General features: G+C 48.3%; 1 protein-coding gene across 1 annotated transcript in view; it reads right to left on the reverse strand.

The window, feature by feature from the left end:
- Nucleotides 1-5,609: 5,609 nt before the first annotated feature.
- Nucleotides 5,610-15,106, reverse strand: part of LOC115251225 (sodium channel protein type 4 subunit alpha-like) — a 56,692-nt gene continuing 47,195 nt past the window's right edge. Inside the window, exons 25-31 of the mRNA XM_029842772.1 lie at nt 10,863-11,017; nt 10,606-10,779; nt 9,054-9,176; nt 7,992-8,267; nt 6,217-6,270; nt 5,972-6,109; nt 5,610-5,762 (exon numbers count right to left, since the gene is read on the reverse strand). Of these exons, the coding sequence (XP_029698632.1) occupies nt 5,631-5,762; nt 5,972-6,109; nt 6,217-6,270; nt 7,992-8,267; nt 9,054-9,176; nt 10,606-10,779; nt 10,863-11,017 (1,052 nt within the window). The 3' untranslated portion in view covers nt 5,610-5,630. The remainder of the gene's footprint in view (nt 5,763-5,971; nt 6,110-6,216; nt 6,271-7,991; nt 8,268-9,053; nt 9,177-10,605; nt 10,780-10,862; nt 11,018-15,106) is intronic.

Genomic DNA, 15,106 nt, shown 5'->3' on the forward strand with positions numbered 1-15,106 from the left:
CCTGGAGGCTTTAAAGTGGCGCTTTACCCACTTGTCCTCGTTCTGTTGGAAACTTGATACAAAAACCTTTTCTGGAGCTTCATGTTCTGCTTTTTTGAAGGAATGAAATGGTTTCATCAGCGCTGCCGGGGGCTGAGCAGGCTTCATAGATCTGAAGCTCTGAGATCCTTTAAAGATCTCCTGGAATCAGCAGATGGGGGTTTGATCAAAAACTGTAAGAATCAGTCAAGCTATCAAATCTTGACTCAGTCCAAGCGTGAACCAGTCCATCCAGAGCTGATTATGGCTCAGCCAGGAGGAAAGCACGGCCTGGGGGGGTTCATATGGAGCAGGCACACTCTGGCTCTATTGCTACTGAAAACAGCCCTTCAGCACAGCAGCCTGGAATACAGTCCCGGAGAACACCTGTTCCCAACAGAACCTGTTTAAAACGGGACCAGTAAGATGCCCGGCGTGACCACGACCACAGTGGGGGGGGGGGGGGGGGCAGAGACAGGCGGTAACGCCGCTGCCCACCGATTCACCTGGAAACAACAAAAACCCCAGCAGCTTGGACCCAATATGGCAGCATGTTCCTCAGAAACGCTCCTCAAACTCTCCCCACAGCTTTATTGCTAAACAGGATTTGGGTTTTTTTGTCCGTGCTAAATGGAAAGTGTTTGTCCTTTGGTGGTCCAACAGGACCACGATTTGGATGGATGGATGATTTGATGTTATTGAGAATAAAAACAGCTGAAAATGGAAGCAGAGAGTTTCAGAGCACCAGAGGTCAGAAAGAGTTTCTAATCAAACACCGCCTGTTGGAATAATCACTAATCAAGTATCGTGTCATTAAAGACACGATGCCGGATCCAAAAGTTCTAAATTTAATTTTATTTCCTTAATTTTCAAATGGAATTTTGGGGATCTCCGGAATGATGTCATCCCTGCCTCCATAACTGCTGCTGCAGGATCCATGAATGGATCTTTGGTGCTCTGGTCGCTACCGTCTAAATCTGGATGGATCAGCGTGAATGTGATAAATCATCAGCTGATGTTCTCGTCCTGTTCTGGAATGTTTGTGATCCTGATGGACGATCAGCTGATTGTCTCATTCAGACCAGATTGAAAGAAAACGTCGAGATTTCAGCAAATGGAGGGAAAAATCTTCACTTCCAGATCAATAAACGTCTGTGAAGTCAACAGATGTTTCTATATTTACCCCAAAGACAGAAAAACCTGGACTCTTGAGGCAAATGACTCCCTCAGAGCGGACGGAAACGATCGCCATGACGACAAGACGGAGAGTTTGGGACTGAGCGGAACACAGAAAGGTGCCCTTTCACCAGCGTTCAGTCCTGGAACAGCGGAAATGAGGATGTGGCTCTAAAACCGTTGATTTCTGAATGGTTTTTCCCTGACGGCGCCCCCTTCAGCTCCCTCGAAAATATAAAAAAAACAGCCCGACCGCTCTGGCAGCACGATATTTTGAAAACTGCGTTGTCATTTTCCCTCCCTCTCTCTCCCCATCGTCTCCCCCCCCCCCCCCCCACCCACCACCCTCACAGCCAGGCCTTATTGGAGATTAATGATAAACTCCAGAGACGCTCCCGCAGAGGCAGGAAGTGATGTCAAAGGTAGCGAATATTCCACGCTGCTCCTGTCCGGAACCGTCTTACGTTTGTGGGACAAAGTGCTGCCCTCTCGGCGCTCTGGTACATTCAGGGAACAAACGTCCACCTTTAAAGCCAGAAAAAGAACCTCTTATTTTTTTGCTTGGTGGCGCCGCAGCGGTTGGGTGTCCCGCCGTCAGTCGGAGTTGAGCGCTGACGGCGGCGGTTCGTCTGGCTCCTGACCTGCCGCCCCCTCCGCTGAGTTGTCCGTTTTGACGGCAAAGATCTCGGAGGTGGCGCGCGTCACGCTGTCATAGGATGGCGGCGATGATGTGGAGGAAATAGTTGGGAACGCGCCATCTCTGAGCCGTAGTTTTCCCTCATCATGTCAGCAATCAGCCCTTCCTTCTCAGGCGGGTCCTCCCCAAACGGGACCTCGCTGCCAGCTGCACCTTCGCCCCGGAGGTGCCGAGGGGTGGTGATCTGACGGTACAGGTAGGAGGCGGCCTTCACCTGCCGCCTCACCAGGTGCCTTCGGTAGCACCTTTGGATCACTGTGGCTGACACCTCCTCCTGTTTTCTCCTCAGCGTTGTGGTGATCGGTTCATACGAGATCTTGGATGGATTAGCCATCATGAACTTCTCCTCCATCTGCTGCTTGAGAGCATCCATTTCGCCCGACTCACCCAAGACTCGCTTTGTGAAGGCAAAGAGGATATCGAGGCAGTGGATTTTGTCCCCGCTGACCATCGGCAGATCCATGGAGATCAGCTTGATCTTGTTAGGTTTGGCGATCCGCAGTGGTTCTGACAGAGAGTCTGCAAAGTCCGACAACTTGGCGTATTCAATGAACTGTGTGGCTTCTGGGTCGAACTTCTCCCAAACCTCATAGAACATTTCAAAGTCATCCTCGCTCAGGGGCTCCGTGCTCTCCTCCGTGGCCACACTGAAGTTCTCCAGGATGATGGCGATGTACATGTTGACCACGATAAGAAAGGATATGATGATGTAAGTCACGAAGAATGTGATGCCCACAGACGGGTTCCCACAGTTCCCCCTGACGGTGGTGCCCGTGTGGGGAATGTTGGGGTTGCACTCCTCCGGGGAGTTGTTGAGGATGGGGCTGAGTAAAGTGTCCCATCCGGCTGAAGTGGTGATCTGGAATAAGCAGATCATGCTGTTCCCGAAGGTCTCAAAGTTAAACATGTCGTCGATACCCGCCTGTCGTTTGACGTAGGCAAAGTTGGCCATGCCAAAGATAGCGTAGATGAACATGACCAGGAACAGGAGGAGGCCGATGTTGAAGAGGGCAGGGAGGGACATCATCAGGGCGAACAGCAGGGTCCGGATACCCTTGGCACCCCTGATGAGGCGAAGGATACGTCCGATCCGGGCCAATCGAATCACCCGGAACAACGTCGGGGACACAAAGTATTTCTCAATTATGTCGGCGAGGACGATCCCTGAAAACAGAAGAAAAGTGGGTCGGTACACAGTTACACTCGTTCGCTAAAACACATTTACAGCATTGAGATGGAGGGATGATGAGGGAGGGAGGGAGGGAGGGATGATGGATGGATGGAGGGATGATGGATGGACGGATGGATGGATGATGGATGGATGGAGGGATTAATGGAGGGAAAGAGGGAGGGATGGATGGGTGGGTGGGTGGGTAGGTGGGTGGAGGGATGATGGAGGGAGGGCGGGACGGAGGGATGGATGGATGGATGGATGGATGGATGGATGGATGGATGGATGGATGGATGATGGATGGAGGGAGGGAGGGAGGGAGGGATGATGGAGGGAGGGAAGGAGGGAGGGATGCATGGATGGATGGATGGAGGGAGGGAGGGATGCATGGATGGATGGAGGGAAAGAGGAAGGGAGAGAGGGATGATGGAGGGAGGGATGCATGGATGGAGGGAGGGAGGGAGGGAGGGAGGGAGGGAGAGAGGGATGATGGACGGAGGGAGGGAGGGAGGGAGGGAGGGAGGGAGAGAGGGATGATGGATGGAGGGACGGAGGGATGGAAAGTGTGACTGAACCAGCTCTTCTCTCAAACACTATACTTAAAATAAGCTAAATTCAAAGAACCTTGTCTGATGTCACCAAAACAACCCCTCATTAAACAAAGAACACACACCAGCACAACTAGCCTGACACACACACACACACACACACACACACACACACACACACACACACACACACACAATCAAGCCACACTGAAAGCTTAATTACCTGGTACCTTATATTCTCTCTCTCCATGTCTGTGTGTGTGTGTGTGTGTGTGTGTGTGTGTGTGTGTGTGACTGATTTAGTGTCCTGGTGTGTAGTATTTGTACATGCTCATGCTTGTGTGTTGGACACATGCCGACGAGGGTGTCTGGGGAGGTGAAGGTAACACCAGCAATCAGAGGTGCCAAAGGGTGGTCCTTGGAGACAAATCAAACATGATTGACCTGTAACATCCGCGCTGTGTGTGCGTGTGTGTGTGTGTGCGTGTGTGTGTGTGTGTGTGTGTGTACTGTGCTACTATATGTAACGAAACAAGACCTTGGTGCAGGGAAAAACATCCAAGGCCACGTGGATGGTGGCTGTGTGGACAAATAATTGTCAGGCTTACATTTTATTGCTGCCTTTAGCCACAGGTGATCTCTCTTTCACATAAACTCACACACACACACACACACACACACACACACACACACGCACGCACGCACGCACGCAGTTGTGGCATTTTATTAGCTAAAGCAAGCTGATTAAATCGTGTACAAAGACGTGCATTTCATCATGGAACCTCGCAAACGTCATTAATTATAAACGGAAGGGTCGTTATATTCTGAACTAAATGAAATCAGTTTCAATTTGGGAATTTGTCGCACCACCACCACGGATCACACAAAACACAATAAGACAATAAGGGGCTTGTTGAGGCCACTAACGAGTCATGAAGCTGAAGCCAGGATGATGGTCAGGGGCGTAACGCTCGACACCTGTCAGGGGATCCATTTTGGGACGATGACATGATTTAGCCCCCCATGTTGGTCAGATCCAGTGGATCCTGTGTGGATCCAGGCCACCTCGCAACAATGTTGGTTCACTGAAATGCTTCCTGTTTACATGGACAAACCCATCTTGTGGTGCTTTAAGAGCAGTGTGTGTGCAGTGTGGAGCTCCGGTTACATTAGGAAAACCGTCTCTCCTCTTCCACTGCGGCGTATCTGACATTCGTGACCTTTGGGTAATCCGTCCCACACAGCTGGCACGGATCGGCTCGGCCCACTGGCTCAGTCCCGAACGGTCGGGCTCTTGCTGAAATGAGCCCGTGTTGAGGAAGCCCAGTGTGGCCAGCACCTGTATGGGCTCAGGTTGGACGCGGCTCCCAGTGTAGCCGGAGCTCCTCGCACAGGTCCATGAGGACCGTCCTCGGGGACGTACAGCGGCCGAAGAGCCAATAACTCCTCTCCGCCTCAGCGAACTCTTTCTCCACACACTCCATTGGTTAGACGTGTGCGCCACGTTTTTGTGGCTATGCACCCTTTGTACACGTGGCTTCCCAAACCCGACCACTCACATGACGTTATCGAAACATTAGCATTAGCAAGCCACTGTTTGCATCCGTGAGGTGAAAGCAAAGATCACACACAAACATCCCTTCCTGTGGTTGGTAGGTGCTGCTTCGGCAACCCTGGAACCAAGACTCACCAACGATGGAGAGAATGACAACCACAAAGTCAAAGATGTTCCAGCCAACGGTGAAAAAGTAGTAGCGCAGCGCCACGATCTTGATGAGGCACTCGGTGGTGAAGATGACAATGAAGGCCAGGTTGATGTTGTTCAGGATGTACTCCATCTGGGGGGACTGCTCATCCGTCTCCACCATCATGGTGATCATGTTTAAGATGATCAGCACCATGATGATGATATCAAAAGCCTGTTTTCCCGTCAGGTCGAAGAAGAAGCCCTGCAGCGAGTTCTGGCCAAGAAGGAGAGCAACACGTAGTTATGTTTACTTTTTATTGGTTCTGATGAATGTCAGGGGAAGAGGAGGTGTTCTGGTACCAGAGGTCTGGGGATAGGCTTCTGGGGTTTCTTGGAGCCCAGTTTCTTCATAGCGTTGTAGTACTTCTTCTGCTCCTCCGTCATGAAGATGTCCTGTCCTCCTAAGTAAACAGCCCAGAACATCTCCGTTATCTTCACTAAAGACAACGTGTGGAAATGAACTAATTAAATCCCCCAGGAGAGGAAAGACGGACAAAAGGGAAGCCATCCCATTTGCCTCAGCCGTTGAACTAGTTTAGGTCTGGAGTTTCTCCAACCTTTGAAGAAGAGCTTATCATCATCATCCTAATGAGAGAGTCTGTGGTGGGACTTATCTTTCTCTTCTGCTGGTTGAAGTTGTCGATGATGACGCCGATGAAGAGATTAAGAGTGAAGAAGGATCCAAAGATGATGAAGATGACAAAGTACAGATACATGTAGAGGTTGACCTCTTTGATGGGCTGCTCTTCCACCTGAAAGAGAGCACACACACACACACACACACACACACACACACACATTAACATTAAATACTAAACAACTTGTTGCCGTATTTTTATGATGAAGTGTTTTTGCTCACCGCTCGTGAATCCACTGCTGCGAACATAATGTCCGTCCAACCTTTGAAAGTTGCCTTTAAAAACAAAAATTAAAAACACGATTAATAGGGGAAAGATTGTTTTCATCATTTACTCCGCTATAGGTATAAAATCTGTAAAAATAATCTAAATCATCCTCTCATGATTCATCTTCTCTCCACAGAATCTTAAACTATAAGAAAACAATTGGAGCCATTTACTGATGGCAAGATGTTTCTTGTACTGAACTTTTGGTGCTTTTTTTAGTCTTTAACCAACCAGTGTTCAACATGTTTGTCAAAACCTCGGGGCTCCGCTGTCGTTACCGTGACAACACGCTCAACAATTTCTGAATGCGAATAATTGAACCAAATGGATCTGGAAGCCGACTTCAAATTTTAGCAGAACATCAATAGAGTGGAGCCGCCGAGCCATGGAAACAGAACCTGGGCTGTTGCTCAGTGGAGGAGTCAACAGGTCCTTTTATGGACTTCCTTCCTCAGTGGGAGGAGTCAACATGTCCTTTTATGAACGTCCTTCCTCGGTGGGAGGGGCCAGGTGGAGGAAGCTGCATAATACATTGGCCTGAATGGATGTTTTTTTTGTCAGCAAAATCAGCTTGTTGCCATTAGTTACAAAGTGCAATTATTATGGTGTGTGATGCAAGTGAGAAAAGCACAGTGGAAGTGTCTAATAGCAGGAGAGGAAAGAAGATTCTGTTCCCAACAAGACGCACGACCCTGCTCAAGTGTCCATTCACAAGAAATAACTAATCATTCAATCTGAGTGAGTGAAAATACAAAAACCAACTGATGTCGTCATTTATGAAAGAATAAAACAGGTCAGAGTCAGATTTCACATCCATAAAAGTCTCTTTCCTTGGATGGTAATGGAGGAGACGCAGCTGCCATGGCAACCAGTCAAACAGAATAATGCTGAGTAACCCATTACTATGGCAACCACCAGCACACAGTTAAGTTTTATGTCCCGATTGGCTGAAGAATGTCAACCTCTGTGATACCTCCATTTTCATCTAATTCTCCCTCTCTCTCTTTCTTTGTTACTCCCACTTGGCTGGAATTTGTTCTAAAAATAAAAGACCTCAGACGCTGATTGACTGGAACCTCTCAGGGCTCCTACAGAGGCAGTGAAGGATGACGGAAAATAAAAGCACACAAACTAAAGGAGAAGCACATGACCAGACAGAAGGATGGTGCCTGATGACGTCGAATAAAAATCTAATTTCATTTTAAGGGTTCAAAGAGACACTGAGCAAGAGAGACAGTGGAAAAACAAAGAGGAAGGGAGAGGGAGGGTGAGCAGAGAAATGGAAGAGATGGAGAAAAAGAAAGAGTGTGGGCGGCTGAGTAAAGGATGGAGGGAAAGAACAGAGGAGATAAATACAGTGTTGGAAAAACAGAAAAGTCACAGATGATGGAGAAACTCATGATGGTACAACAGGGTGCGTTCAAGATCAGCGAGGCTGACGTGAGCTCCACATCTGACCAAGGATATTTATATTTATGTTGTCATGATGCTGTGAAAAGGTGAATTTCTGTGAATGAAACCGTGGAAATAAGGTAATATATATATATGTGTGTGAGGGCTGTGTGGCTAAAGGTCATGGGGAAGGATGAAGGCTGGATTTAGGAACGTCTGGTCTTGGTGTATCATGGTGTTGGCCAGTATGTGGATGTTTGGGAGGTTCCTCCAGGCTCCACTCAGCTGCGAGGAACTTTTGTGTTTCTGTTCGGGGACGGAATCTCCAGCCTCTTACCACCTGCAGCAGAGCCAGATATCCGGCCCCCACGTTGTCGAAGTTGACCTTGACTTTGGTCCAGTAGAAGAGCGAGGTGTCGTTGAGCGCCTCACACTCAGACTTGTTGTTTATGAAGGCGGCCTCGTAGATGTGGCCCGTCCGGTTGACGCAGCGGCCAAACTTGCCAGCGAACAAGTTGACACCCATGATGCTGAAGATGAGCCAGAAGATGAGGCAGACCAGCAGCACGTTCATGATGGAGGGGATGGCCCCGATCAGAGCGTTCACAACCACCTGCGTCACAGAAACACACCGTCACAAACACACAGGAACAAACACACACACACACACACAGAGACACACAAACACAGAGAAACGGATGGACACACACACGCAAACACACAATCGATCAGAGACACACGAGAATACACAACACAGAATGAGCCACACGTACATGGACACACACACACACACACACACTTCCTGGAACAAGGTATCTGCGTTTTCTGCTCGACTGTGATGGTTTTCAATAATACTGTTGAAGAAAAAGAGCTGAAGATTAAATGTTTAAACCTCTGAGGTGAAACTCTGGTGATTGGTTGGCTGAAAGAGAAAACGCCATCAAACAGGTCATGTGATGCAGGAAGTGAACTGGGCCAATCAGAGAACAGGAAACAGGAAACGGGGAGGATGAGAACAACACAAAATATGTGCAGTTTTTTAATGGGTAACGTTCATCCTGAGACATGAATAAGACCAGAGCTGATTTCACTTTATTGATCATCCTGCTGTAATTAATTCAGGTCATTTGTGTTCTGTGCTAAATTAGTTAAGATTTTAAACAATAGATAACAAACAGTTCCAATTGTGCTTGTTATTCTTTATTTTTTCATCGTATTCTCATATTTCTTTAGTCTTATTATGGTAATAAGCAAGAATTTTAATAATTAAAATAACTGTCAACTGCCACTCACTGTTGGTGGCCATTAGATCATTAATGATAATAATTAATGTTCCGCTGATGCTGAATGAGGGTGCTGGTGCTTCCTGCTGTGCACGTCCATTAATACTGACTCTTACCCTCATGCCTTCAAATCTGGAGAGGGCTCTGAGGGGCCGCAGGGCCCGCAGCGTCCGCAGCGACTTGATGGCTGCGAAGTCAGAATAACCCAAAGTGTTGGCGACCAAACTGATGAGTGAGACCTGCAGGAGTGAGACAGGGCGGACGGGATGGAGGGGGGGAAAGGAAGGAAAGGTAGAGCGGAAGGAAGAGAGAAGGAGGAGAGTTAACTACCAACACTGACAGATGTGGGGGCGCCGTCACGGAAACCAGCCAATCAGAGCTGAGGAGAGAGGTTTGGATTAGAACTTTAGCTGAGACCTGCAGAATAGGAAAGTTCCTGTCAAGCTAAGAAAAAAGAAAAAGGAACGGACAGGCTTGACCTTTGACCTGCAGACAAAGAGAATACGAGGAAGTTCTCAGGTCAAATCCGACATCGTAGCGATCCTTGTCTGCAGGTTCTTACCCTGATACCAGCGAAGCGGGATGCAACCCGAAGAGGACGGAGCGGCCTGAGGGTCCTCAGAACCCTGACGGTGCTGAACAGGTCCACGGAGATGATCTGAGCCAGCTGGCCCAGCAGTGAGATCTACAGAGTACATATCTACATCAACCCTACGCCAACATGCAACACATCGGCACCATCCGTCACGGTCCGCCACGGTCCCGAGGAGACCGAGCCGACAGTGGTCAGCCGAACCACGACCCAAACACACAAAAATACAGATGGAGAAGACTTCCACACAGAATGGTTCAGCTCAGTGGAATAGAAAATCATAATACAAAAGCCTGTGTGTGTGTGTGTGTGTGTGTGTGTGTGTGTGCGTGTGTGTATCTGTGTGAGTGTGTATCTGTGTGTGTGTGTGTGTGTATCTGTGTGTGTGTTTTGGCCTCTGGCTGTCAGGACTCTCTGTCATTCAGTCCTTTCAGTCTTTTATCCACCAGACAAAAACATGGAACATCCCTCAGCCTCCATGTGATCCGGCATGTCTTTGACCTTGTTCATGTGTCAAGTGCGCGCATGTGGAGTCTGTGACAACATAAAAACGCTCCAACCGAAGAAAAGATGGACAGAAGCGGTGTGCTCCGACACTAGAGGGCAGACGTTCACCAGATTGACGCTGCTGCCGGTCGTGACGCGGCCTGGCCAGGAGGGGGCGCCCGCGCGCTCTAACAGATCGTATCTGGACTCCTCATTTACTCAGTGGCCATTTTGTTCTGTGCTCAGCATAACAAAAATGAGAAATATCAAAGAAACCGAAGATTCCATTTTACGAAGATGGATTTCAAAATAAGGCAAAACAGTTAATGAACAAAACTTGGGAATTATTGATTTAGTTACATATCTTTAGACAATAAAGAATCAATAATCATAAAACACTATAAAAATGGCCACTTTCATGTGAGTACATCTCATATTTCTGTTTTGACATTACTACATTGAACTATTCACACATATATAGCCAGCATTTTCTAATCCCATTACTGTACATCTGCCTTTTTAGGTTAAACAACGTCCACTTTTTAAATGATAAACTAGTAATCATATTAATCAAACATCAATAAACTCACATCAACGATGAGGAAGTCAAGCCAGCACCAGTAGTTGGTGAAGTATTTCTTAAAGCCATAGGCGAGCCACTTCAGCAGCATCTCCAGAATAAAGATGTAGGTGAATATCTTGTCCGCGTACTCCAAAATAACCTTCACCACCTTCCTCTGCTCAATGTAGATGTCCTCAAAGGCCTGCGGGGACAGTGGAGAGGCCCGATAATGAGCCATCAAGATGTTCCAGAGAACACTCTGATGCATGTGTGTGTGTGTCTGACCAGTGCTCCAGAGCTGAGCAGGATCATGAAGATTATGAAGGACTCGAACCAGCTGTGTTCTACGATCTGGTAACACGTCTTCCTCGTCCTCCACCACATCTGGCCGAGTCCCGCCGTCGTGTTGAGGTCGCAGCACTGAAAACGGGCCACACACACTGTGGTCGAGAGACATGCAGAGGCAGAGAGAAAGTGTGAAGACCACCAGAGGTGACCAGGTTAAACCTCTCTCAATCTCAACAGAAACCTCCAACACAAATAAATCCACATCAGGGGCTGTGGGGCTCCCTCCTAGTGTGGTCAACGCTCCTAAACACCAGGGCTCCCTCCACTAGGGCCACCCATTTGAGCTATTGCTGGGGACCGAAACCCCGCACTCTCAGTGAGCCCAGCATATGCTCAGCTTGACCCGGGGAATATGGTTCGAGCGGTGCGCCCTTACATGGACAGAGCATCACCAGGAGCCCCGTGAGGGACGGCCAGTCACAAAGCAGCGCCTTGGACCACTGGGCGGTGGAGGCGAGGGCTTCAGCGTACTGGGGGTCTCCATGGACCGTTGAAGTGGGAATAAAGGAAAAGACAGGAGGGAAATCCACAACCGCGGAGAGTTCATCTCAGAATTCCGGAGAAGAAACGCAAGAAACGGTGGACAGTAGGTCTGAGCTGCAGGTGGCTCTGGATCCACGAGCAGAGACGCCAACAAAAGCCTCAGATTTTTATAATCCGACACATCTTTTGTACACAAGGGAGGGGCCACGGGGCCACGGGTATTCAGGGCCAGGGGGGGGGCAGACGCATAGGCAACAACAACCCAGGAGAAATGATGGTCATTTACCGAGACTGAGCTCAAAATGATTACGACAAATATCCGAAGGAGCACCAGAACTTGTCCCGACATCAGCGACATTATAGCCATCAGCAGAGCGAGAAGGAAGATAAAGAAGTGACGTCTCCTGGATTCAGCTTTAGTCTCGCTTTGCTCCAGGGCACACTGGCATCCCAACCACAAACCACACACTGGATCACGCCAGGGCCGCTTTGTTCTCATGTTTCCATGACCCAGAGCATAAGGAGCCTTTAAATGCTGTGTGTGTGTGTGTGTGTGTGTGTGTGTGTGTGTGTGTGTGTGTGTGTGTGTGTTCTCTTGCATAACTCATGTCAGCAGACTTTTATTTTAACAAACATTTCCCATCTTTAGGTCAAGGAAACCTCATCCAAATGTACCGATTTATAACTGAGGTCACAAACCTTTATAGATAATCAATCAAATAAAAATCTGGAGCATCCGTTGTCTTTCAAGAATGGTTAAAACGTCTTTTATATATTTATAGGGACTTGTGTTGGCTCTGGTATTCATTGCTGTGACCTGCTCTTCTCTGATTGGCTGGGAGAAGTCACATGACCCCTTTGCCACTCTACATTAGGGGCTACGAGCAGCACCAATGGAAGCGAGCGCCAGTTGTTCCTTTGACCAACGGCTGCTTCCAAACGGCTCCAGAGGAGGAGGCGGCTGATATCTGGAGCAGCCGCGCCAGTTCACATCTGCAGTTCAGCCTCTTATATCCAGATGTGCTGCTGGAATCCTCTGAGGGTTGTTGACACAAAGACAAGATGGCCGCTCCAGCTTTTGGACGTGGTAACCCTCCGCCGCATGTGTGAACACACACAAACACACGCACACACACACGTGTCCGGCGTGGGTCACGTGTCACATGTTGCAGAACAGGGAGGCGGATTCCATCCGCCTCCCTGTGGCGCTGGGAACTTGTCACTAACATTTTTAAATTCAATCAGCGAGTCCACGAGGGCGACAGCGGTGATGAACCACAATCTGACGTCCGCTCGCGATCAGGGCGGCGAACCCGGGGGACGGCCGGCCGGCCGGGCGAGTGATGCTGACGTGCCCGCTGGCCGAGGATGGCGGCTCGCGTCACATTTCCTCCACGCGGTACAAACGTCACTATAAACGAGCTGATCCGCTTCCTTTGGGACGGCGTGTTGACCCCTGGTGCGGACAGGAAGCAGCTGACATGTGGCTAAATGTCCTTTTAATGTGGAGGTTGTTGCATATTTTACAACAAATGAGACCAAAATTGCAACACAACAGACACTATTGCTGCTGCACAGCTACTGCAAGTTTAGCCTGAAAGCCTCCAACTCAATCCCGATGTGCACGTGATTAAAAATAAACACTTTTAATGCCATTTGAAAGCTTTTTTTTTTTTAAAAACAAAAAAAAGTTAGGTAAGAAATAAAACATTTTTAAAACAACTGTTGCCTCATTTGGATTTCTGGTGCAACCGCAGTGTGAAGTGTGAAATGTAGCAACTTTGGCAGTGTGTTACGTACGTTAACACACACACACACACACACACACACACACACACACGCACGCACGCACGCGCGGGGTTTTGATAAGTGATTGGTAACTCTCTGTCCCCGTTAGGAGACTAAAAGCTGCAGTTTATGGTTTTGATTGCAGCATTTGCCTGCTTCTGTAATTAGACCTCTGATTATCTCGGCGTTCTGTTGCCATGGTTACTAATAGCTTTTTCCTGATATACTGGTGGAGTAATCCAATGAAAACAGGCAAACAAGCAAGTGGTAATCTGACACTCAATCACCCAAACTGGCATTTATGTGTGTGTGTGTGTGTGTGTGTGTGTGTGTGTGTGTGTGTGTGTTTTCAGAAACCCCTCCGCTGTGACCGAGGGCCTCCTCAGTAAACTTCATCTATTTGCCTGTAGGTGGCGCTAAAGCACTGTGAATTCAGACAGAATAAAGTGTTATAAACACAAAATATTCACATTTATTTTAACATTTACAGGAGCTGCTTATATAATTTGGTTTTATTTTAACAAATCCCGCTGACATTTCATGTCATTTATTTATTTCATATGTATTTTTAAATCCATATTTTCTTTGATTTTTCTCAAATGTCCAGGAATAATAAAAAAAAAAAGGATTATCTGTAATAAACAAACAAGTCCAACTTCTGGAGCATCAGTGGCGGCGGCCTGGCTAAAGGGAACGTCTGCCCCAAACCAGAGACCTTTCAGAGCCAGAGATGCTTGAGCTGCAGCCTGTTCTCACACACACACACACACACACACACACACACACACACACACACACACACACACACAGATGCCTGCACTGACAGCAGGAGCTATATTAGCTGCCTCATTGGTTGTTTAAATGCCACCTCATTGGTTAATGTAGTGAAGCTGCATGACACAAGACTGAGGTCATCAATGTGTGTGTGTGTGTGTGTGTGTGTGTGTGTGTGTGTGTGAGTGAGTGTGAGAGAGACTGATAAGAGAAAATGATGAGTAAACATCAATAACTGAATCTGTCCTCCGCAAATGTCACATTTCTTTGAATCTGAAATCAAATTCTGACCTTTTCATTTAAAAAAAAAAAAAAAAAGAAATCCAGTAAAGATGACAGACAGGTAACAAACGGGCCCAGAACGTCCAGGTGAGCTGAGGCCTGGGCGGCGCCTGAGCACGCCGGTGTCCTGCGACTCTGATTGTTGGTTTGATGTATCAGGTGAACCAAAACTACCGACCTTCATCCGTTCGGGGACGTTCTTGCGCTGCTCTACTCGGACTCGTTAACACTCGTCACCCAGGTTTTCCCATTAAACCGACCTTTTTCTGGTGTGGTGAATAATTAGTGGAGAGGAAGCGGCGCCATTCAGGTCCGAACACACACTCCGTCTTCCTGACAGCCAGAGGCCGCAGCAGGAAAACATGCTGCTGTTGGTACTTTGTAATCCCAGCGTGAAGGAATGAACACACACACACGCACACACACGCGTGCGTACACGCACACACACCCACACATGTGCACTCCTCAGCCAGAACCTTACCCAATTCAACTGTCAACTGGTTTTAATGTTCTGGCTAAACAACATACACATGAAGGGACGACATTAGCAGCAGCGGACGGCAACTCAACACACACACACACACACACACACACACACACACACATACACACACACACACGCAGACACACACACACACAAATGCACAGCTGGCATCTGCCTGCTGATGTTAGTGGGATTTCTGGCCTACTTCGGCAGCAGCTGGCAGAGCAGGAACCGCTGTGCTGGGTCAGCACGCTGGTGGTTCTGGTCCAGAGTGAGGGGGACCGAGCTGAGTCAGGAGGGGAAACCAGGCAGCGGCAGCAGCACCGCGGGAGGCTGAAATCTGATTCAGTCTGCAAATCTCTGCTCCTAA

The sequence above is a fragment of the Takifugu rubripes genome, chromosome 10 (genome assembly GCF_901000725.2).
Source record: "Takifugu rubripes chromosome 10, fTakRub1.2, whole genome shotgun sequence".
NCBI classification, from domain to species: domain Eukaryota; kingdom Metazoa; phylum Chordata; class Actinopteri; order Tetraodontiformes; family Tetraodontidae; genus Takifugu; species Takifugu rubripes.